This window comes from Rhea americana, unplaced genomic scaffold (genome assembly GCF_003343005.1).
Source record: "Rhea americana isolate MKP2758 unplaced genomic scaffold, rheAme1 scaffold_240, whole genome shotgun sequence".
NCBI lineage: Eukaryota > Metazoa > Chordata > Aves > Rheiformes > Rheidae > Rhea > Rhea americana.
The window spans coordinates 404457-430085 of record NW_028186358.1 but is presented as its reverse complement, the minus strand read 5'-3'; the positions used below and the strand labels follow the sequence as shown (position 1 = coordinate 430085).

The 25629-nt window shown below is 41.1% G+C and overlaps 1 protein-coding gene across 1 annotated transcript; it reads left to right on the top strand.

The window, feature by feature from the left end:
* The first annotated feature begins 406 nt into the window (after positions 1-406).
* On the top strand, positions 407-25283 carry RP1L1 (RP1 like 1). The gene is made up of 7 exons (XM_085306498.1): positions 407-1045; positions 16978-17143; positions 19111-20520; positions 21580-21773; positions 22056-22575; positions 22777-23870; positions 24438-25283. Exons 1-7 carry the CDS (start codon positions 407-409, stop codon positions 25281-25283), a joined length of 4869 nt encoding a protein of 1622 aa, XP_085162624.1.
* The last annotated feature ends 346 nt before the right edge of the window (positions 25284-25629 follow it).

Genomic DNA, 25629 nt, shown 5'->3' with positions numbered 1-25629 from the left:
GTCTCTGATATTTTCAGAGAAAACCCCAAAAATATAAACAAGGGAGACACAAAGTTCAAAAGGACAAAAATATACAAATACCAGTTTTTGTGGGTTTTGCTTGAGGTCTGACTCATCCTTTTTGTGCTTTAAGGGCTACTGAGGCTGACCGAATTCTTGCTGTCAAAGGCCAGTTTAACTGTGAGGAGCAGGGTTATGACTGCTCTTGCTGCTGCATTTATCTACCTGAGCTAGCACATTCACAASTCTGTGTGTGAAAATCTACTCTTGCTTAAGCATACTCAGTAAAATTTGTGTTATGAAAACAAACTCTACTCCCATGCTAATAAGGCATTGATTCTGCATGACTCAAAGAAACCCTACTCTATTTTTGCTTCTCTATCGCAGTTACCTTTAAGCAAGCAGGATGACTCAGGTGCCTGCTGACTACCTGTCCACCACCAGCTCCTACAACTATGAGCCAGCCCTTCCATCCGTGGCTCGGACAAGTACCATCACCCAGGTTCCCCCAGCCAAAAAAATAACCTTCTTCAAGAGTGGAGATCCTCAGTTTGGGGGAGTGAAGATGGCCATCAATCAGCGAAGCTTCAAGAGCTTCAATGCACTCATGGATGACCTCTCCCATCGGGTCCCACTGCCRTTTGGAGTACGAACCATCACCACCCCACGAGGAATACATTGCATCAGTGAGCTAGACCAGCTGGAGGATGGAGGATGCTACCTTTGCTCTGACAAGAAATATGTCAAGCCTATTAGCATTAGTTCTGCTGGACAGAGGCCAGGCCCTCCACGAAATGGCCGTCCTTCCAGCACTTTGAGGAGAGCAGCTCAGGAGGGAAGGCTTGAAGATTATTCCACACCCTTCACTCAGCATGGCTCCAGAATACCCAAGAAAATCACCCTGCTTAAGAATGGAGAAATCGGTTTCCGGCGCTCCATTATCTTGAACCGCAGGAATGCCAGGAGCTTCAAAACACTCTTGGATGAGATTTCAGAAATCCTGCAATTCCCAGTGAAGAAGCTCTACACTGTTGATGGAAAGAAGGCAAGTATCTCTGATACCTGGTGCTGGTCTGCTGGTCAAACAGGTATTATCACATCACTGTTTGCATTCCCTGTGATGCAAATTCTGTAGCTCTCAGTGCTAGTAATTTACTTACTCTACCTTGACCCTTTGGGCTTGTGCAGCTAATGTTGCGTTAGTTACTTCCATGTCACACCGAGGGGTGGTGTAAAAGGATCATGTCCAGCCATCCGAGAGTTTCTTGCATCAGACACTGATTTGGGTCAACAGGGGGCAACCTCTGACAGAAGTCCAAAGGCTCAAATTTTTTGCAGGTGGGTATATAACCCAGCTCTGATCACCCAAGTGAGAACACAGCAAAACTCGTTCTGCTGCATGGGTGGGTGATGACTTGTTTCATCTCTGTACAGTCCTGAAGAAGGGGAGTATAGAGCTGCAATTCCTTGATGAACAGCACGTCAGTGGTTCCCAGAGCTTCCTAAAATATACCTCCAGAGCACATTCACGCTGCCAAAGCTGTGGTTTGGGAAGGTGCAGTGATTATGACTGTATTAATTACTCCAGCTGGACAAGGAAATGCAAATGTCCTTTGTACTGATATCACCATCTAGCACAACCTGGCTAGAGATTCATGGAAAATATATGAAAGAAATCATGGAAAGAGATTCTCACAGGTCATCTAATTTATTTTCCTGCCTCTAGGTAAGATTGACTCCCTCTCCATTGTTTCRATTAGATGTTTGCTCAACTTGCTTTTACAAACTTTCAGTAATGGAGTTTCTACCCTCTCCCAGGCAGTTATGTTCCAACATTGACTTAACTTTTCTGTACCTAACAACAGAGAAGCCACCAAATAAGACAGTCCTTAGGTCACATCCTCCAGTGGCACATTCCTAACAGAATGGGGTCCTGCTCATGATGTGGGATCCTCMGCACTATGATAACATAACTAATAAATGCATAAATGATTAGAGTATGAATGGGATCAGAAGATACATTTCTGTAGATGATTTGATGAAAGTGCTGACTGTGGTGGACGCTTATAGTAAAAACAGAACATATACAGAACGTTTTTCTGTTCCCAGAAGGATTTCCTGATAAAGCTGACACTCTCCTTTTTCCTTCTCCATCTCCTTGTAATCCGTACAGTAACCTGTGCTTCCATTTCTTTTGAAGAGKTCTCACCTTTAGCCAGCCTTGTCTCTGGCAATGCAGCCAAGTGGAGCAGTTACCATCCTGCCCCTGCTGCTTGCCATATTTCCCTTCTTTACAATGCGTTGTGCCATCTCCTCAGAGGTGATTTTTCCAGTCATTTGTAGCATCACACACTGAACCAGATCACTGAAATGACTTGGGTTCGAATAACTCGTTCTCTAGGAGAGAAAAAAGAATGCAGGATTATTTTTAACCCAGATCATTTTGACCTGGCACAGGGACAAGAGTGTGCAACTAAGAAGGAGAGAGGRAGGGGATAATGGTGTCTTAAGCCGGCTTTCCTTCTGGAGGCAGTGTGTCATATCCCAGTGCTCTCTGCCATCCCCATCACTCTGCAAAGAGGCTCTGTTCTCAGCTGGAGGATCCGAGGAAAATGTTCTTCCCAAGCATCCTGTTGCTACAGCTCTCCTAACCCTATTGGTTTAGAGACTAAGAGAGTGGTGGTTCCACTCCACATGTGCCAGACAAGTGAAACTGAAATGTCACTGAGCGTTACTGAGTGAGAAGTTGAGAAATCCCGCAGAAATTGCRGATTTAGAAAAGGCCCAGGAACAAAACAAGAAGGTTAGCTGCAGGCAGCCCGAATATGGCCTGGGATAAACAAAACAGAAGAGAATTCACCTCCTCTAACTTAATTGCCTAAGGGCCAGTTTTCTAAGTCCGAGATGATTAAACTGGTCTCCATCATGTGGGATTTTCTAAGTGCAAGTGTCTAAAGTCTGTGTATTCCTAGGTGAGCAGGTCATCTAAGCACCCAAAACAGTGAATGCTAGTGAATGAGCTGCTCATCAGCTGTAGGTGCCTACCTTAGCGTGAGCTGGACTGCTTACTAAACTTTTTGACCCTGTTGATGAGTTCTCTGTGGACTATAATGGGAGAGTAGAAGAAATGGCTCACATGTAGACAAGTGTAGTGTAGGGAAGAGGAATCCATGTCCTAGGGTATTTCAAAAGTCAATGGAAAGAAATAGACAATTTCTAGGTAGCTTTCTAAATGACTGTAACTTAATAGGCTTGGATTCACTCCAGATTCGGATATCTAAGCTTCAGTGTTTAAATGTCAGTGCCTATAAACAAGGTATGTGTCCGAGTTCCCATAGAACTGTTGAGGCTTAGCCAACACAGTCAGTTGAAGTTGGAGCTAGTCAGAGGTAAGTGTCTGCCTTAGAGACCTTCGGAGTCATTTAGRTTCTGGTCTTCTAGCTTCCATCAGTCTTGTTATTTGCAAAGTGAAGTCCTGAAAGGTTTTTACAGGATGGTAGGTTTTAGATTATGCCTTCTACAGCTACAGTTACACTGCTAAATTAAAAAGTGTCAGACCAGGGCGCTAGTGCTCTCTCCTTCACACTGATAAATTGTTAACATCCTCCCTGGTTSGGTCTTGGCTCAGAGAAGTAGTATCCCAAACAATTCCTGGACACAGTTTGAGAGTTAGGGCTTGGGACCATTTCCTGTAGGCAATTTGGATGCTGCCACTCAATGTCAGAGTGGCCAGACTGCACCAGCTGACCTCTACGCTGAAGAATGGGCTCTGGCCCCTACTTAGTTCAGCAGTACAAAGGTAGCCAACTTGAGTTAGAGAAAAAAAGCACAACCTTGTGACCAAGATATGTTATAATCTAGGGATAAGTAGTTCATTTAGTCAGTGATATTTCTGGTTTTCAAGACTTGGACTCCTGTCCAGGCTGTATGGAGATAATGATCTCGTATAACTTAGTAACTACCTCTTCACTTCCATTTTGGAGAATCTGCACCCACATTTCCAAGAAGGGTTTCACCCTTTATTTCTTAATGCAGTCCTAATGTTCTCCTTCAGACTCTTGAGTTTTCCACAAWTTTCCATTGACAGCTGTCATCACCAAGCCTTTCCTTTTCCTTCTACTCATTGCAAAGAGTAATATTTTACCTGAGATATACAATAAATACACACTCCCTAAACACAATATCTTCAGTATCCTTCAACATCCATCTTTCTTTCCATCAAGACATACAGTTATTTTTTGCATTTTCAGCTCTGCAGTGTTGAATTGCTTCCTGGTCATCCTGTCTAAAGATCTCTATTCTTCCAGAGTCCAATATGCCATTCTAACATGTCAAAACTTGACAAGACAACCGGTATGTCATAGCTAATAAATGACTAGAAGTGTTCACTGTGAAGTGTTTGAACTTGATGGTACCTGCTGTGCTTTGCAYGCCAACATCTTTGCTGACAGTGGGGCCCCGCTTTAAGAGCCAAGCTACRTAGCTCTCTTCAGGAGATACAATGTCAATAGCTTTGCCCATTATTGCTTCGATCTCATCATAGAATCAGTAAGGTTGGAAGGGACCTCTGGAGACCATCTAGTCCAACCTCCCTGCTCAGCAGGGTCACCTAGAGCATGTTATCCACACCCGCGATGTGACCTTTGCTGAYGCAAATGGTTCTGTCCCTGCTGTGCATGAATGTCACTCAAAAAGGTGTTGATGATTGTTGTTGCAGCTATATTATCTCTCTGACAGACCATAYAGGTTAAAATTATCTACATATAAGATTTGACTGAGGGTAATGCTTTCCACAGTGAGTTCTAGGGCTCCCCTAGAGACCATTTCCAAGATTTTGTTTTTCTCCATGTTTTTCATAACCAGAAAAGCAGGAGCGAATCAAGCACCATGAGGTAATCTATCCATATTTCCTTGCAATTTCTTTTTTTTTTTAAATCTGAATTTTTTTATAATAATCTTGTTGATAAATACTTCATTTTCAATGCCTTATTAATTTTATTTGTACTCTTTTCATTTCTGTGTAGAATGTCTATTTCTTACTAGGTGACTGTAAGTCCAGTCTCACCAACATTATCATCTTCCACGCAGCTAGAAAATGCATGATAGTTCATATCTTTACTGGAGACTCTTTCAGAGTGATTCTTTGCCTCCCTTAGTTTTAATCACTTAGTTCTTGCAGTTTAACTGTTCTTCACTGCTTATGCAGTGGTCATTCCTGTTAGAACWTCCTGAATAGTCTCAGTTGCAAAACATTAAAACAAACAAACAAAAAAATGTCATTTGGTCTTGGATTTTTTTCCAGGCTTTTACTTTCTTAAGGATCCTCTACGCTGTTTCTGTCAAATATTTATTATACTTCATCTTCAAAATCTTTGTGAATAGTTCCTTATGCACTAGTGCTTGTGTCCCAGAGTTTTTACCAGATTTTTCTGAATGTTGTGAATTTACTGCACAGTCTGGAGGATTTCCTGAAATAACCTCCTTCAGCTGGTGCTGAACATTAATTTTGACTATGTCTTGTCTTCACAGGTACATCTGCACTTTTTCTRTTGGTAAAAATGAAGTCATGTCTTTGTTCTTCCATGATTGCTCAAAGGTGTTCRGATGCTTTATATTTCTCGAGTATTTCCCTGTTTCTGATACTATTCTATTTGAATAATAATTTAACTGCTCATTTAAAAGATTTAAATTGCTATCTTCTGTTATCATTGTTTACGTGTACTGTCACAAGCCTTCTTGACACAGAGGCCACTATTGCTGGGCTCAGGGGACAAGGAAGAGGTAGAATTGTAGATGATAACTTTTGACGTTCATTCCCATGATTTGACAGATTTACTGAATAGCGATGTAATAGCTTGTATATCTGGACTACTGCTTGATTAACTTTATAATTGTCTGTCTTAGAATGTGAGTCACAGCATTTAATAGCAGAATCACAATTTTTTTTTGTTGCTAGTTTTAACTTGATCTCTTGAAAACTGAACAGTAAAAAGGAAAATTTCCTGTACTACAGATGAATCCATCTCTTCTTCAGCAGATGAAAGTATTGTTTGCAGGCCTGGGAGTGCTGCCCCTCCAATCTCCTTTTGTTTTGTTCTTCTATTATATCTCAAGATCTAAACTTGAATATTAAGATAAGATAAATCATCTCTGAGACTGAAAATATGGTTGGCATATATTGTYCCAGCACCTCAATTGTAAATCTGTAACTTTTTTTGATACACCCAGAACCCTTCAAAATTACAAGACTTTGGTTTCTCATTATACCCTTATATAGGTGTAAATTGAGACACTTGTAGAACAGACTTGTTGTTTTGTACACTCTTCATATGCTAATAATTTGAAAAAAGCAGAGAAGAAAAGTTTTTTTTTTCCTTTTATTAGATCACCTCATCCACAAATGTTTCCACTAAACTTTTAGGTTGATTTAATTGTAATTCACAGAGAAATACACATTTGGACCAAAAGTCTCATAGGTTTTTGCACATCAGTACTTTTTATTCTTTGGAAAAAAATCTTGTTGTCTCATTTATTTTAGTAGACTTCATTTCCTTTTTTTTTTTTTTTTTTTTTTTTTTTTTTTTTTTTTTTTTTTTTTTTTTTTTTTTTTTTACTTTTTTCCCCCAGTTATCTTTACCCTAAAGTTTTACCTAAAAAGGAAGAAATGCTAGTGTTTTTATGAAGCCAGTGAAGAGCTGAATATTTTATCTCTTCTTTTTTTCATCGAAAAAGTCAGAAGAAGGTCATGGGCAGCTAGGTAGAATCTCAAGACAGATAGCTGATAGCAAGCTGAAGGGTCTTATTGTAGGTCAATGGTCCACTGACCATGCTTATTTTACTGTTACTCTGTCTTTTCTTGCTCCCACTTGTCTGCTTATTCACCTCTTGCATATTTTCAAAATTGTACTTCATGAGCTTCCTGTGGAAAGGTCATTCTCTTCGTTGGTTATTTCTTCAGTGCCCAGTATTATGGGGCCTTGATTTCTGTTCAGCCACAAAGACTCTTTCAGTGCTATGAATTCAGRATTAATGAATAATAATTAGGCAAAACTCAAGTCAGTAGAAATACTATTTGAAAGATTCTGATTCCAATGTTAGTGGAATGCAGAGTAGTACTGTTGGAATCTGCACATTTGAATTTTTATTCTAATTCCTGAAGCTTTGAATCAGGTGAAACTGATATTGCATGCAGTAACGACAGACTGATTTTTGTGCCAATGAAAGCAAAAGACTGTTTTTTTGTACTTTTTTTTCGTCAGGCAGAATGCCTACTAGGAATGAAGAGCTAAACCGACAGAAGTGAGTAGGAGCTTGAGTTTTTGGACACTGATTTCAGTAGTGTCAAAAATCTCTCTTCCCAACATAAAAATGATTTTTGTTGTCAGTTTCTAAATCCAAATAGTCATTTGATGAATATGGCATTGCAAAGAAAGTTTTAAAGCTTTTAATTTAGAAAACAGCAGTTAAATTTTCAGCTTAAATATGTTGCTGTTTTCAGGTCAGAGTGTTAGCTTCTGTGATTCCAGCTTACGAACAGGACAAGCACTGGTTTTCAGTATCTGTTAGTTAGGTTAACATTGACTTACCATTAACTTGCCAGTGAAACTTTTTATTTGTGCAAGTAAGTTTGCACACTGAGGGGCAGATAGGCCTGTATTCATTTCATCCAAATCTGATCGGCTTATTAGACATTTAAGACATTCCCCTTGCCTGTGGGAGGTGATTGCCTCTTTTTATTGACTATAGAGGGAGACAAGAAAACTGACTCAGACTAGTCAACTGAAATTAGGAGAAATTAATATATCTCAAGTTTTTATACACTTTCCTAAAGTGCTACAGATATTTAAATATCAGCAAACGTAAGACATGGGACTCTACAACTGAAGATCTTCTTGCTGATGAGATAGTTGAAAATTGCAGCTTATCTAGTTTCTACYAGAGACATCAGTTTTGTGTCAAAAAAGAAATCACAGAAGATCATTAGGACTTCTTTAAACCATAGGAGGCCAGCACACCAGCCCCTGCTGTCCTGGCTCTTGCATTTGCTCTTGAATCACAAGCCCATCCATTTGCTGACTATCTTAAATAAAAACAAAAGCCAACTCTTCCTTAAAATCCAATACTCTTTCTTGTACAGTGTTTGAAACCACACTGTGTTATGGCAAATAGTCTACATAGTTTACAGCTACTGGTAGCAATTGTCATGAGTTTCTCCAATGGGATTTATCAACCTAGCAGAAGAGTTTTCCAAGGGCTGCGGCCAGTTTTATGTTTGTTGGTGTCAGGCCAAGACTTGGATRTTTTTTGCTTAGGCGCACTCAAGTTTGACCATAAGTTATTATATTTGATGATAGATAGACTGATCTAGTCTGTTATGCAGAAARGCAGAGCAGATGACCAGAAAGGCCCTTTATTCCTTTAAACTGTACAAGAGAAAACACTGCAGAACGAGTACTRTACACAACAAAATTTCCTCAAGGGATCATTGAATTACTGTGTGAGCTAATCTGGAGGGCAATCGTGAATTACGGAATGCTTCTTCAGGCACCACTAGCCTGAGAATGTAAAAGATCAGCTAGTATAAACTCCTTAGGGTATGGACCCTGATTCTGTTCTGTGTCTTTCTCTGGCCCTGAGACCAAACGGCAGGATTTGGTCGTATCCCTACTGTGTTGTCTCCAAAACAGAGTCTAATTCTCGCAGCCTTTAAAACCGGGCAGCCACGTCCAAACTTCTTGCTGGGAAAGGTCCCTCACTTGTGCTAATTCCCAGCTCTGCCTAGGAATCGCTTGGGAGAAGGACAGTTGATCCAGGCCTTAAATGCACCAAAGACTATTCTAACAATTTAACAATACGGAAAACTATTCCAGTGCCTTGAATCTGGCATTGCATAATTTACTAGCAAATACAGAACCTTTATTTTTAGTTATTAGTAAAGCTGTTGGACAAACTATTAGTACTAAATCATCCTTAATAATGGTTGCATCTACAGTGACCTTAGGTGCAAGGCCAGGAAACAGGCTTGTCTGACATATTTCCTGACTGAGATTTAAATAGCCATTTAGCCATTTCTAGGACATCTGTAGATTGCCCGCAGGCATCGTCTAGGCTGCTCATGTCTGGGCTGTCCACGAAATTGCCTGTCTTTATGGCTGGTGTCACTGAGACCCTGATGGAACTGGAAGAGRGAAATGGTATATATGGAGGCAAATATGCCCATTTAAAATGTAGTGTACATGTAAGTAATAAGATAAGAGAAATGGTAATTTCCCTCCTTGGGATAGTTAATTTTCTCATGCCCATTTGAAATTTTCACTGTGATGCTTGGTCTCGTCCTCTTTTTCAGGTATGAAGAACTGCTAAGTTCAGACCCTCATTTGGTTCAAACCATTGTTATCAAGTGAGCTGTACCACTTTCCACYCACCATGTGCATGTGACTCATAGTCTAAAAACAAACCACAGGTTTCAGATTCAATATTCTCTGGTTCTGTGCCAAAACCACAATGACTCCAACAAGATTTACACAAGYGATCTGTAAACCTCAGCAAAACTTTCCATGAACCTGATCCATAAGAAGACTCATATCCAGGTGTATTTCATGAACCTTTGAGATGTCCTGAAATCATCTGGCCTACTGCCTTACAAGATGTAGCTAAAAGGACTCTGTGCTAGTCACTTTCTTATCTAACTTATACCAAATCTGATACTTTCTTATCTRACTTATACCAAATGCAAATGACTCCCTTAGCCTGAGGAGATTTTGTTCTCTCAGTACTAATGTGGTAAAGTGTAATTACATTCTAATTCTTTTGAATTGAATCCAGCTCAAAGACTTTTCTAATAATACTATTGAATACATGCAATAGTAATTGTGAATATGATGATTCTAACTTGTTCATTTACTGYGGGTACCAAGAACAGAAAAATTCCACCCTCTCCTGGAAAAGAAAGTGAATTTTCTTTAAATAAAAATCGTTGTTTCTGCAAATKATTTCCATTGGAAAAGCAGAGCTTTTTCATGGGGAATTCTAGTTTTCCAAAGATAGTTTTTGACATTTTTACCAATAATGGGAAAGGAGAAGATAACATWTCTGTATTTTCATCAGTTTGCTTCTTCTTTAGGGCTCAGAATGAAGAATGCAAAAGTCTCTGATGCAACTCAGTAAGTTAGTTCTGTTTTTTCTTTTGACACACCTTTTCTGAAACAAATTCAGTTACGGTCAGAGGAGCTACTTTCACTATGTTGCAAGCTCTCACATTTGTGCTATAAACTCTGCAATATTGGGGGTGAAACTTTGACCTCAGTAAGAAAAAAAAAACCAGTTAAGCTAAGGTTTCCAACTTGATTTGTTTCTCTTCATGCTCTGAGATTCTTTAATCAGATGATTATCTGAGCATCCTAGCCTGTATCCATAGTGCTCAATGAAGCATAATGCACAGATGTTCAAGCTGGAAGATGCTTGTGGTGCAATGCCATATGGATTTATAAGCTGGATCTAAGAGCAGTAGGATTTACATACTTGGTTGTGGTGCATTCACACTACTGTTACCTCTAGGTTGTGCTCCCCCTATCAGCTTCCAGCTAGAGTAACTTCTTATACATGGTGTAGATACACCTTTAGTTTCYATATAAAAAGAGTAAGTTTTGAGAACTTCTGGTCACAGAGTAAAACTTGAACTCATCATTCCTGCTGACTCAGTCACCACAAAGCTTATCAGAACTGAACRCTTAGCATTTTTCAAAGATTTGTCAATTTTTAAGCTAATCCTGCACTCAGAGAGGATGAGGACAGGTGCTTGGGGTGGGGTGAATATTAGCCTGACTCATGATTTTCAAATGCTGATGTTGGATGGACCTGATGCCAAAGGTGCGGCTGGTGGCCTCAGATTCTAGCAAGAAATTTCAACATGTCAGAAGATGGAAAATCTTTGACAGAAATTTTCCAAGAAATACCTTCCTTTTTGGGATGTTAAAATCTGTGCACTTAATAGCAAATTTGAGACTATTTGTCTTGCAGATTCACAATTTTAAAAGTCTTTAGTGACAGACTTCATATTGAGCTGATGGGGTGGGTTGGCAAGCAAAAGGCCATCAAAAGCTTGCATATGAAGTCAGTTTGATTTGGAGTCAGCACCAGCTCAACCCAGTGCTCAGCAGGCATCWCAGAAAGAGACCCATGGTCTCATCATCTGCAGAAATAGTAACCATGGCAGCCCTCACATGGTCCTACCAGCCTGTCCTCCAAGCTGAGCTGCGCTGTCAGTCTGTTTCCTTTCCCTTTTCTTTGTCCTCCTCACCTGTTTCTCAGAAACTGTTGTGCTTTTTTCACAATCCTTTAAAAAAAAAAAAAAAGTCTTTCTTCTTCCTTCCCATTTTCCTTGCAGTRTTTATCTTCTGCTGCTACCCAAATGATTTCCAGTGGCCATTAAACCTTCTGATTGCAGTATCTCTCAGACTGCTGAAGGACAGGTTCATCCAGACCGCTTCCAGGGCCAAATGCAGAACATTTATTTTATGTATGTGTAAAGTGTCATATAGAGGAGAAAGGTGTCTGTGAGTACTCCAGGAAAAGCTGACAGCAGTGTAATAGGTAAACATAATCTTTGCCAGTGTTTGACTAAGAAAGAAGTACAGTGCATTAGTACTCTACCTTTCGCAGATTTTACTTATCTGCTTGAGTGCTACATGGCCTGATTTCCAGATCGCAGATCCCAAAGCTATCATTTTTCATGCAAGTTTACACAGTGGCCAAACAGAAATCTAGACAGGCTTGTAGGAAAAGTTTTCCTGTAGCCCATGTCTGAACAGTTCTAGGGGAGACTGATGTGTTGAGAGGGGCTGGTATGACAAATCGTCTTATATTGCTGTATTTCAGCTACAGCACAGAATCTGGAGCAATGGATTGGCTCATGTTTCAATGATATAATTACCAAGTAGTGGTAACAACATGTCATTTACACTKAGTAGGTCCTCTGCTCTCGCAGGAGCCTAGAACATTGTCATCTGTCCTGCTTCCTGCTTGTGAATTTTGGGGCCTTAGATTTGATTTGAGGTGTTAGAGATTAGATGAGCTCCAGCRTGGGAGAGGAAAGGATGTTGTGTAGACTTTTCTGAACTAATTAGCTGGGTGCTACAATTTGGAGGAGATCAGATCCATTCTCTCCACAGGCAGAAATGGGGCGTTTCATTTTCGTAGGGTGTGTGTTGGGGGGGGGGGGAGTTGCCCATGCTCATGTTAGCGAAAGCGAGGTCAAGCAACCTTTACCTTCCGCCTTCCTTTCTTCCACTAATTTGCTAATATGTATGTGGGCACGGAGTGGCTACACCCCGTGATTCACCCTCTGACCAACAGATTAGCATAACTTTAAAAAGCCACTCCCCATAAGAACCACTCTCGAATTCCCTCTAAATCTAGGGAGGAAGGGAAAATGGATTCCTTACATAAATGAAATGCAATTTTTATTGCTGTTAAACTGGGATAGCCCAGCTCAGAGCCTGGATCCCTCTGTGCTCAGTGTGGTACAATTACATAGTAAAAGGGCTGTGCACACTCCAGAGAGTTGTAAATCTGAATGAAAGACAAAAGAGAACAGATGAAAGAGCACAAGGAAACAAGGCAATATGAGTCAGCATGGCAGGCGATGAACTCAGCCCGTTAGCCTTTCTTGAACGTGTCGATTACAAGCTTTTCCTGTTTCTCCCTCGCATCTCAGCACTCCTTTGGAAGGCAGATCAGCTTATAGACTTGTGATCTCAACTATATCTTGCATTAGTTCTCCTTTCTGTCTTTCTCTTTCAAATTTCTTTGGTTGGCCAGTAGCCAGCAGAGGAAAAGCAAAGAGTATTTCCCTGCGTTTTAACCTCATCAGACACTGGTACGTGTATTCAGCTTCCGAGTACAGCTTCTGGGTATTCTGCGAAGAACCTGAAGATAGCATGTTCTCTACAAYAAGCAACAGATTCCTTATTTTAGAGCTTTTATGTTTGTCTTTCTTCCAGTTAGGTAGAGATGACAATTACAGTATTAATTGTGTTGCAGTAGCACCTAGAGGTCCTTGCTGAGATCACAGCCCCGTCGTGCTAGGTAATCTACAGTAACATTCAAGGAGACAATCCATCCTCCAAACTGCATAGCAACCAAATTGACAGAAAAGTCATGGTTCAGAAGAGAGGATGTCCTTTTATTTCCACCTCACACATGGTGGTCTCCTCCATAGGGCTTAGAGGAATGTGTACGAGCCATTTTTAATTGAAGGAACACCTAATTATTTTGAACCAATCCATACATGATCTATATCCCACTGTGACAAGGAGTTCCTGTGATACGGGGAAAAATGAAGTATACAAGTAAACAAAAGTTTACTGCTTTGCAGACTCACAATCTTTTTGTCACAAGTACAAAAATTTTAATAAAAAATAAAGACAAAGGTGGCATTTCCTTGGAATAGTCTGTGCATGTAAGTTTAAAGCACAGCAACTAGCAACATTTTTCACATGGCAGCACCTGATCTTTAAGGCACCGCAGTGGTTTGTGGACTAGAAGCTGAGTGATATGAACAAAGACAATTCAAGAGAGACAAGTACAGAGATCAAGTTTTCTGCTTTCTGGTCTAAACTTTCACTCACAGCTTCCCTAATTTTCTTGGTTCCTGATGCCAAGTCTATAGAGGTCAACAAATTTCTTTCCTTTGGTTCCAGTGGAATCTCAATCAGGCTTTACAGGAGGACTGAGAACCTTTTCATTTTCAGGTATTCTGCACTGAAACTTTAGCAGGAGCCTATTTCAACCCATGAGCGCAAACTACTACAGATCGCTTCCCTGTATATTTTACTTAGTGGATTTTATGTCTAAATTTTGAGCTGCCTTGAACTGTGGACAGTCCTGTCCATAAGTTCATACGATAGAACTATTACACAGGGGGAACTCAAAGGAGGGCTTGAATGGAGCCTGAGCAAAGTGTTGAGCAATCCAAAGAAACCTTGCTCGTAGATTTTCCTAAACTTCCTCAAAGATCTTTGTCACAAACACTTCATTTGCCTCCATTTAAGTTCTGACTTACAACAGACTAGAATATTTTGAAATTACTAAATATTCAGTTTCAGCTTGCAGATGAGGACACTTAATTCTTACTGACTACATATGAGCTAATGGAAGGATTCAGTGCAAGAATAAGTAAACTCATTTTGGTGTCTACGCAAACGTGTCTACTCGTGTGCCATCACCCACATCATTGCCATCATCACATAGCCCACAAAGATCTAGTTAGTCCTCTCAGTGGAGCCTAGAGTGATTCATCTCCCTCTGTGTTGATGCCAAAGGATGGATTTGTTTGTCTAAGGTTAGGTATCTAGAGCCTTTGGAGTTACACAAGGGATCTAAGACGCAGGGTTGGCAGACATGGCATAACCTGATTTTCTCCTCTCTTTCTCCTCTACTCTAAAAGAAAACACCAAAAACATTTAAGGTGACATTCAAGGCAACATTTCAGGTTACATTCACCCGTACGGGATAATGAGCCAGGCACTGGATGCAAAGCTTTACATAACTCCTGGCATAAAAATAGGAGTAAGAGTTTAGTTTTGTAGATGTTGGCATTTGAGATAGATTGTGCCTAGTCTCTCTTTCCAGTCAATGGAGAGAAAGGGACACCTTTAAGGTGTGATTCATTGACCTGTATCAGATGCCTGATTTGGAATGAATCACTTCCCACCCTAATGGCRTTTATTTCTCTCCACCTGTTGCGACAGCTAAGGCAGATGGAAATACCTGCCTYATAATTTCTGAATCCCAGCACAATATTCCTCAGGCTGTCTGATGTCCGTGTGAAAATAACAGCCCCATCTTACAAAAAATCACAGGATTACAGTATTGTCAAGGCCGGAAGGGACATCAAGAGCTGTCGTGCAATGCCCTCCCCCTGCTCAAAGCAGGGTCTCCCAGAGCTGGTTGCTCCAGATACCATATTCAAACCCAAAATCCAGTCAGGCTTTGAATATCTCCTAGGATGGAGACTCAACAACCTCTTTGGGCAACCTGTGTTTGACCACCTTCACAGCAAAAAAGTTCTTTCTTATGTTTAAATGGAATTTCCTGTGTAAATAAATAAATATATAATCCAATACAATATGGGTCAAACAACAAAGGCCTCTGAAGTCGTGGGATTTCACAGATTGCATGGGAGTAAAGTGCCCTTTAAAAATGATCTAATTTTTACTGTAGCAGTGGTCTCTCTGCTTCAGGCCAGACATGTAATTTTCAGCCTGACGTGTTCTATTTTTGATTTCCCTTATATCAGCTTTATACCACATGTGACATTATATAGCTGAAGTTAATTATGACTGTATTCCTAAAACATAGCAGCAATTAACAGCAACAACTCATTGAAGTAATATGGCATGGCAGAAGGAGCACAAGGCTAGGATCTTGGAGGCTGGTACTATATATTCATTGCAGATGATGCTTTCTGATAACTTTTGAGTAGTCTGTCTTAGTTTAGATGTCTGCATCTGTCCTACCCATTCCAGGTTCCTCTCATACCAAAGGAAAACAAGGATAATTTGTCTYACACTAGGAGAGATGGCCAATGCAGGGTACATGAATTACCTTCTTTATATGGACTGTATAGTCTTGGTTGACTAGCTCAGTCCTAGACATCTAACTTTTAGATGTCCAAACATGAAGCAAAATCTAATTATTAGCATTCTGTCTCTTGTTTCCAACCTTTATAGAAGGATGCCTGTTCTTTATTTTCTTTGTTTTTCACTTATAGAAGAATTCCTTATGAAAAKCACTGCACAAAGCACAGAATCCCAAAGTGATTATCACAGAGTTATCTGATAAGGCCCTGAGAGCTGGAGTAGGACTGTGCTCTGGGAGGCACATCTCAGCTCCTAGGCAACTTCAGACATTAGCATCTCATGTGTTGGAATGTATAGTGTTTTATCCGCAAAGCCCATTTCCATCTCTTACCCCTTATTGAACAGTAAATCATCATCAGATTATTTTTCCATAATTTYATTTAATTAGACCTCATATTTCATCTCTTTCTCTGGGGTTCATATCCTTCCAAAATATGAAAAGCTACTGTGTCTGCTTTTAGCCATGGTGACATTGTCATACCTCCAATCCAGTCTCTCTAGTCACTTTACCAATTTGCTATCTAATGTTCTGTTTTGTCCCCTACCAAGAAAAATTGATGACAAACTGCGCAGGAAATACAATTTCATGAGAATTGTAATACTCTCTCCCAGGTGGTTGTTACATCCAAGTAGAGGAATGCRATTGCTTCTCTTGCAGGATAGCAAGACAAAGCTCCTGATTTTTGTCTTGATTCCTAGCTGTAAGCAGCAAGATGCAAGCTCCAAGAAAGCCAGTGGGAGTCCCATCACTGGCTGAAATGGGGCCAGGATTTCAATCAGCCCATTCAACAGCATGAGGAGGCAGTCACCTGCCTGCAGGTTTAGTATCTGATCCTATCATATTGGAAATAATTTTGTGCATATCCCTCACAAGAGGCAAATTTGAGAAGCAATGCATGAATCTCATCCTGGGAGACACTGAGTGAGYTGCAAGTTGATAGACATCTAAGAAGGGACACTATGTTTGGAGATAATTTATCTCTGGTGAAAAATATCGTATTGATTGCCTTGAAGAGTGATGTCATCTGTATAGCCTTTGCGGTGAGACTTTGTGGCTTGTTGTTAAGAGGACAGGATTCATACAGAAATGCRGGTAAGGTGTTTTGTGGAGCAAACTGAGATGAACTATTGTCTGAACTCCACAGCACTGAACTGCACTGCAACGGAGTCTACCAACAGCCTGTGGTAGCCTTAAGTTCTCTACTATTTGTATTGTTTCCATAACGMTGTTTATTTTGGGTGGATTATCTAAATGTCGGTTGGTTCTGGTCCTGGAAAGTAAAATTAGGGTCTGCTCCATCAATTAATGGAGATCCACTTGCTCTTTYCTTTCTAGATTGACAGCATGCAGGCTCTGCTTCACTGTCCAAGTGTGCTGGTGTGTGTGGGCCGGGAACCTTTTAAACCTGTATCGATGGAGAATTTGAGGAAACACTCCGTTGAGAAGCTGCCCGGCCTGGCTCCTCGTTCCAATGGCAACAATATCAATGAAAACAATGAAAGTAAGAAAATCTCAGGAGCATATTGCAAAGTGTAGCTTACTCTTGAGCCAAAAGTCATCTCCAGGMCCACAACATGGGGATTACAGTCATCTATTGTACTGCCTAAATCTCATGTGCACTGCCTCATTTGCAAAATGTGCTTCCCTCTCTCTGCCTCCCAGGCATTTCCATCCTCCCCTTCTTTTTCTCGGCTTCCTTCTAGGATTTCCTCCCTACACCCTTCAGTCTTTCTTTTATATGCTCCCCGCGTCTGGCTGACTTCCCTTCCTCTTTCATATCTCTGTGTCTCCTTTTCCTTCCAGAACTCCCTCCTTTCCTGTGTCTGCCTCTGAGACTCCCCAAACCCTTGAGATTTCCCACGAATCCTCTGTCTCCTTGTCTGTCATTTAAAACTAGCACTTTTGCATTTGCCTGCATGGGGACCAGAGGATGCCTTGATCTTAGAAATTTGTATTTGTCAGCASGAGACTCAGTTTCTCAGACTTTATTATACTTTCTCTAACTGCTGTATGACTTTTCAGGTTTTGAAGGGCATTCCAAAATCCAGAGAACTGACAGCTACCTGCAGTGCAGCTCTTTGGAAACAGAACTTGTTTATATGAAAGGTCATGTTCAGGAAGGAGTGTGTTATGGGTTGCTTGGGACAATATTTCTTAGACATCTAATAATGAGTTATTTGTCATCAAAGGTAATTATCCTAGCCACCTTCTGTAGCCAATGAAGAGAAATTACCCATTTCCAGAGGGCAATTCATCTCATCTACATCAGAGATTTGTTTTAGGATGAAACGAATGGTGCCCTGGAGGTGCCTGTTCCTCTCCACTGTCACTAATAGGAGCCAGGAGAGACTCACTTGTGTTTTGACAACTAGCTGAAGACACTTGAGTACAGAGGAGTCCCACACTCACTAGCACAGGAAAAAAATTGGAGGGAGGAGYTCTATGTACATCAAGAAAATGAACAAACGTGTTGGTTCAAGTGCATAAGGATAGCTAGATAGGGCCTATTTCACGTGATCTTGTTGGTTATGTTCCCTGTTACATATTTCCTTCCTAAAGTGCCTCCATTCAGCTGCCCACGTGCTCACAGAAACAAGTGGTTGTCTRGAGGTCTGCAAGTAAGCTCTGAACATGCTATGTAAGTATTAGCAACAAGATAGACCCATGCCTTGCAAGACAGCATGATAGCAATGTACTCTGCTCGCACTGGAGCATCTAGTACCTCAACAGATTCRTGCAAATCACTGCACTAGGCCATAGATATGTGCCTTGGATTAAAATTCTTGAAATGCCCTTAAATACCACTGGTTTTACTGATTCTACAGCTACTACTGTTATTCTTTGTAAATATCATYGGCTTTCTCTTCCCTTTCCACTTGCACTTTATGTGTTGATAAGCATTATAATTATTCATAGCGATACATGTCCACGTGGAATGAGTGCTGCTCTGGGATACATTGTCCCAGCTGTGCTTTCTGGCACATGACTAGGTAAATAGATGATGCAGAACAAATGTGTGGTACTTTGCCATTAGCTAAAGAAGTGGGTCATACAGGTACGCATCTTTGGACTGAATATGAAGAATGAAAACATGCTCAGATAAATAAAGGAATATTTGCAATRTGATAAAAAAGGGAAACTTTGAGATTAAATTGTTCTGCATATTTTTTCCTTCCTGGCATGTATTACACTGTATAATACAATAAAAAAGTGCTTGTGTTTTAATTTAGATCCAAAAAAGTAATGTTAAGGTATTGAAGCTTTTGCTACAGACTATGCATTCAAAACTTAACATTTATGGACTTCAGTTATTCAATGCCAAATGAGGTAAACTGGCATATGTTTGTTTAGCTTTAATGGAACGATATCAATATTGACTACTTTTTATGGTTCAATCTGATTATTTTTTGTCTTCTTCAAATAAGTTAGCATTTCTCTTTTTCTTTCTTTTCTTTTTCTAAACTCCAGTGAACTTTGGACTGAAAGCCAAAAAAAGTGTAATTCATCCACGGTCAGCATCAAGCAATAGGTCAATGAGATTTTCTTTATCATCAGAAAAGTCCTATCCAAATGGTCTCACTACATCACCAGATAATGGTGCGCCTTTCACAAACAATTGCTCACATCCCAAACCTGGGGACCTGGTCCATTCCTTGGTCAATGATGATATAGAAAAACGGGTACACGTGAACAAGGATGGCAGTCTGTCTGTAGAGATGAAAGTCCGCTTCCGCTTGCTAAATGATGAGACTTTGCAATGGTCCACCCAGATCAAAAAGTCCAATTTGACGAGCCAGATGCCTTGTGAAGAGTCAGGTGTAGAGGAGGACAGTGCAGTAGACCCTATAAACAAAATGAACCCAGAAGCCAGCTCAGAGGCAGATGATTCATTATATCCATGTGACATTGATTCTTACATGTCAAAACTTGAGGAATCAGAATGTGATGAGGCTCATTGTCATAGCTGTGGTAAGAAGCATCAGGACTACGACATCTGGAAAAACCCTATGCACAATGTACAGAGGGAAGAGCCCAGCGTAAGGAGCACCTGGCACAAACGGTCGTCATGCTCCAGCACATCTTCCCGGAGAAGAATAGTCCACAAAAAAATGGCTTCTGTGGATAGCCTCCACACCACATCCAGTGAAGAATTCTCTGAGCACATTGTAAAAGAGTCATCATCCTACTCAGAGACTATAGAGAACAGAGTGGCATACCGTTCCTTTAAAAAGTGTACATGTCGAAGCGATTTGTCTACAGGTGCTTCCAATGGAGAAGACCTGCAAGAATGCACCCGGACAAGCACAAGCAATAGTCAGAGGCCTTCATCCTTGGGTTTAGCATCACATTCAAGCTGTGAAAACAATCTRGATCCTCAAGAAGCCCCTGAAGACCAGGAGGATAGCAAAACCAGCTCACAAAATGAAGATGAAAATTGTTTTGATGTTTCCTCTGTGAAGTGTGTAAAGGAGGATGCAGAGGAGGCTGAAAGCAGCAGAGTTGGGAGTGTCATGTCGAGGTCATCTCTGCAATCCAAACAGAGCAAGAAGAATATATGTGAGGAAACAAGTAGCATGGGTAGGAGCATGTCCTTCTCCAGCCTTCAGAAGGCAAATGAAGAAGATAACACTGTGTGCTCCACTCCTGCCAGCAGTGTGCATAGCAAGTCTAGTAACTGTAGCACACCAAGAGCAACAAGCAAACAGGATGACCACTCCGAAGACAACATAGTGGTCTCCTCCTYCTCCAGTGAGTCCTCCCTTAAGAAAGAGTCTCAAGAAGTGGAAGCCGAACAAGAAGAAAATGAAATCAATGAAGTCAGCTCAGTGTCAGCAAAAACAAAACCCAGCCAATCAGTTAGAGATGAGAGCAGTGAAGGTGAACGATGCTCTACACAAAGAACCCTCCATTCAACAGCTAGTGATGGGCACAGCAGGAGAAGTGACAGTGATGAAATCATTCTGTGCAATGCCTCTTTCTCTTCCACAGGATCCAAGAAGAGTAAACACAGTCCTATTAATTTGGATGCACAGTCTGAAATGTCTGTGTCATCTCTTGAATCCACTCAAAACAAAAAGAAATCCCTACATACAGATGATCTGAGATCATGCAGCAGGGTGTCTAACTACTCCAAAAGCTCATGTGAAATCAAGAAAAAATCTGACAGAGATCTCATGTCTCATAATTCAGGCTCTTTTCACTCAAACATTTCATCTACTAGTGAAGCAGAGGCAATTGCTGTCACTGCTGAGGAGAAAAGTTYAAAAAGTACCACTAATGGCTACAGTGAATCCTCAAAAGGTTCAAAGAAGAGAAGCCAGAGAGCAGAAAATAGCAAGCCATCATCTCTGTGCTCAAGTGTTTCAAGCCCTAATGGAAAAGCTGGAGAGGGTCATTCCAAGCTGAATTCAGAGACCCCTTCTTCAAGATGTGGAAGTATGAGTGAGAGTGTATGTTCAAAAGGTGACCACTTAACTGATACTGGGAATAAGAATGGAAATTCTGCAAGCGTCAGTTCGAGAGTCTCTTCAAATTCAGAAGTAAAAGATCAATGTTTTTTGACACAGATATCCCAGGAAAGTGATGACAGATGTTCACAATCAAATATATCTCAATCWTCCAAATCAAGGCAAAGAAAAACAAGGAATCTTCATGTGAAGATGTCAAACTCAAGCCAAGCATCCGTTTCAGAGACTGTCTCAGTATGCAGCATGCATTGCCCAGCCCCACCAAAAGGGAAGCCAAGCAGCCAAAAAATACGATCAGCCATGTTGAAGAATTCCTCTGTGAGCAGCATAGGTACTGAGTCAGTGCTGACAATGGGAAAAGGTCAAAAAGAAATTGTAGATTCCTCCAAACCAACTTCCTTAGGGTCTAAATCAACTGCAATGGAGATAAATCATAATAAGAATAAAGGGGATGACGGTTCTCTCAAAGAAAAGGTGGAGAAAACATTAGAAGACACAGGCACACAGGAGGAAGAAAGTGATTTAATGCCATCTACTCTGCCAAATACATCTCCAGAAGAGGTTGTGCAAGAATGGCTAAGCAAAATCCCTCCAGAAACATTGCTTATGAAATATGAAATGGAGGACGTCGGAGAAGAGGAATGTATAAAGGCAACCACTGAGGTATCACACTTTACAAATGATGAAGGAATCTCAGTGGAAGAAAAAGCTGAGAAAAAGAATGTGGAGGAGGAGGAAAATGAAGAAAAGGATGAAGTGGGAAAAGAGASAGCAGAAGCCAGTGTTATTAATGAAGAGGGTGAGGAATGCCTCAATCAGGAGCAAACTTCTGAGGTGATGTCAGAAGCTGCCAAAGGCAATCAGGCACAATGCAGTCACTCAGTTGCATCAAGCCAAAATAACATCAGAAGAGACCTGCCAACCTCTGTCCAGACTTCCGTGCAGATCATGAAGGCCTTGCTCAGTTCAAAACATGAGACAAAATTTGATCGGTCAAACAGTTTGCCTGAAGTGTCCCCCACTATGGGGAGAAAACTGAGTGATTCTGCCAACAGTTTGATTACTTGTCTTGCCAGTCTCCAGCTCCTTGATGAAGAGTCAGAAGATCCATCAGATAAATCAACACGTTTGAATAAGCCAAGATACATGGAGCTGCTAAATATTTTTCAAGCCCTATGGTTTGGATGCACAGCTGAAAAAAGTGGTCCAAGTTCAGGCCAACAAGCAAGTGATCAGGCAAAGGCAGTCTCTGGGTTTAAAGTCCCAAAATCCATAGATGATGATTTCACTCCCATGTCCTCCTCTGGTGTTGATGTTAGCAGTGGTTCCAGTGGCTCAGGAGAAGAGAGTACAGCTGGTGCCAGGGATTGCACATTATTGGCACAGAAAACCTTTGAATCCAAATTAGCTGGGCAAGAGGAAGCTGTAGAGACTGGCACTGAACTGAYCGAGGCCAAGGAGCAAGGTAAAGAAGAGCAGTCATCCCGACCTTCAACACCCTGCTCAAAATTGAAAGGTGAGGAAAAAGCACAGTCTACCAGAGAGGACTCTCTAATTCAGGAAGCAGAAGAGAATAAGGAGGATCAGTGCAGTAACTGTGAAAATGGTCAGGMAGAAGAGAGAGAAAATGAAAATATGGAAAATAACAAATTAACTGAAAATGAAGAACAAGGAGCTGAAGCTGTAAGCGATGAGCTCCCAAAAGAAAATCTTGAGGAGGCAGATGATCAGCTAGCTGCTACCAATGGTACRAACATCAGTGATGCCAATGGTGAGACAAAACTGAAAGTTGATTTGGAAAAGCAACCTGGAGAAGAGTCTCCAAATGACCCAGTGCCCAGTGCTGAGGCAGACACTGATGTGGGCACATCACTTGTCCAACAGAACCCAGCGGATCTAGACCCTATCTGGGTACTGAAGCTGCTGAAGAAAATTGAAAAGGAGTTCATGACTCACTATGTCAGTGCCATGAATGAATTCAAAGTTAGGTGGAACCTACAGAACAACCAGCAGTTGGATGAAATGATCCTGGAACTGAAAGAGGAAGTGAGCAAAAGGATACAAAAAAGCATAGAGAGGGAGCTGAGGAAGATCAAAAGCAGAGCAGGGACGAAGACACCAAGACCTCCATGTGAACCACTTAAGCGTGAGTCAACTCTACAAACYGAGCAGAGGAGACGGCGATTGCAGACTATGCATGAAAAGTCATTCTTCAGTGACAAGAATGAAACCCAGAGCAGGCTGGCAGGCACATCAGAATTATCATTTGATGGAGACGAAGAGGTAGCATTTAATGCTGCTTTTGAGGCCAGTGTTAGTGAACAACAAAGTGAGGAAGAATACTGCCCGTGTGACTCTTGTGTGAGGAAAAAAAAGGTTTCCAAGCCCACAAGAAACCCAGTGGTGACTACCAATGCCCCAGTCATGAAAGCATTCGATTTACAGCAGATCCTGAAGACAAAGAAAGATGATAATGAGGATATCCATGCCTCAGAAGCAGCCCAGGACAACAAGACAATCCCAAGCAACCCTGCAGAGGAGGCAGCAGAGAATGACAATGCGAACATGGAGAATGATGAAGGTGAACTCCAGCCAGGTGAGATGGAAGTGGAGGACAATGAAGAAAAGGAGCCACAGTTAAATGAAGTGGATGACTCAGGGTTGAATGAAGTTGCAGAAGRACCTGAAATATCAAGCAGTCAAAACTGTGAGATGGAGGACAAGGTTACAGATGAAGAGACCAAGGAAGAAGTGGAGGAAGTAGGGGAAGAAATGAAAGAGAGGGAAGAAGAAGAGGAAATAAAAGAGGAAGCAGAGGAAGAAATAAAAGAGGAAGAAAAAGATGAGGAAGTACAAGAGGAAACAGAAGAAGAAATAAGGGAGGAAGAGGAAGCAAAAGAGGAGGAGAAAGAAGAAACAAAGGATGAAGAGGAAGAAACAAAAGAGGAAGAGGAAGTAAAGGAGGAGGTAACCGAAGAAATAAAAGGGGAGGAGGAAATAGAGGAAGAAGAGGAAACAAAAGAGGAGGAGCAGATAAAGGAGGAAGAAGAAGAGTCAAAAGAGGAGGAGGAGGAAGTGAAGGAGGAGGATGAAGAAGCAAAAGAGGAGGAGGAAGTGCAAGAAGAGAAGGAAGAAACAAAAGAGGAAGAGGAGGAAGTAAAAGAAGATGAAGAAGAAACAAAGGAGGGAGAGGAAGAAGCAAAAGAAGATGAAGAAGAARCAAAACAGGAGGAGTCGGAAGTGGAAGAAGAGAAAGATAAAACAAATGAAGAGATGGAAGAAGCAGAAGAGGAAAAAGAGGACGCAAAAGAGGATGAAGAAACAAAGGAAGAGGAAGAGGAAGCAAACAGAGTAGAAGAAGAACAGGAAGAAGAAACACATAATGAAGAGCAGGAAGCCAAAGAGGAGTCTAAAGCTGAAGATGAAGCTGAAGGAGAAGCAGAGGAGGCAGAACATGGGGTTAATGGGGCTAATGATGATGATGAGACATCTGAATACGGAGGACATGCTGATGGCTCTGGGGCAGATGACAATCCTGAAGGAGATGCTGCAGAAGGAAATGAAGAAGCTGAGCAAGAAACCCAAGGTGATGCTGAGGTGCTGGAAGAAGTAAACCCAGATTCAGAAACAGAGGCATGCTCAGTCAAGGAGGAACACAACAGTGAAGGAGGTGACAAATGTGAGGAGAATGATGAGGAAGCAGCCAGTAATGACCATGACCAGGCAAATGAAAAACACAAAGATGAAGGTAACAGTAAAGCTTCTCTGGGAGATTCCAAGGCCAGAAGAAACAGAAACATCAAAATATCGGAAACTTTGAGCAAAGCAACTGCCTTTTCTTGTTATTCTTCCATGGGCAACTGCTCACAGCAATCAGAAAAAGGGTCTGATGATGAAGGAGAAGAAGAATACAAAGACAACAATAACCCCACAAGTGATGTCCCCAATGGAGAGACTCAAAGTGATGAGAGCAGCAAGCCTTCAAAGATGTACCCTGACAGTGAGGAAGAAGAAGGGGACAAAGCATCTTCCTGCACTGATCCTGTGGGAGAGGAGGACCAGGTGGATGCTGAAGGTGAAGATCCAAAGGAAGATGAAAATACTGATGAGATTCAGGCTTCTAAAGAGAAAGAAGACTCTGATAAGATTGACCAGGATGACCTGGACTTCTAGAACTGCTTATCAAGAACTGCTTTCTTTTTCTTTTTTTTAAGTATATTTTCATTACATATTGCAGTAACTCCAGTGAGTCAAGCCATCATAACTGGCTTTTCTTCTGAGTTAAATGTGTTAAATTTGATCTTAAATTCTGTGAGTAAAATTGCATCTACCTGCCCTCATTTCTAGAGGGCTGGCAAACCCATTAAGATTTAGTGGTTTCAATACAAAAGTGGTTTAGGAAAAGAGATTTTGTTTGTTTGTGATGTCTCTTTTTTAAGCCATGTTGTTTGCTGCTTGAGTGACCTGTGGCTCTGCTGGGCATCATCTCTGATTAATTTCAGGATGCCTTTTGTCTGTT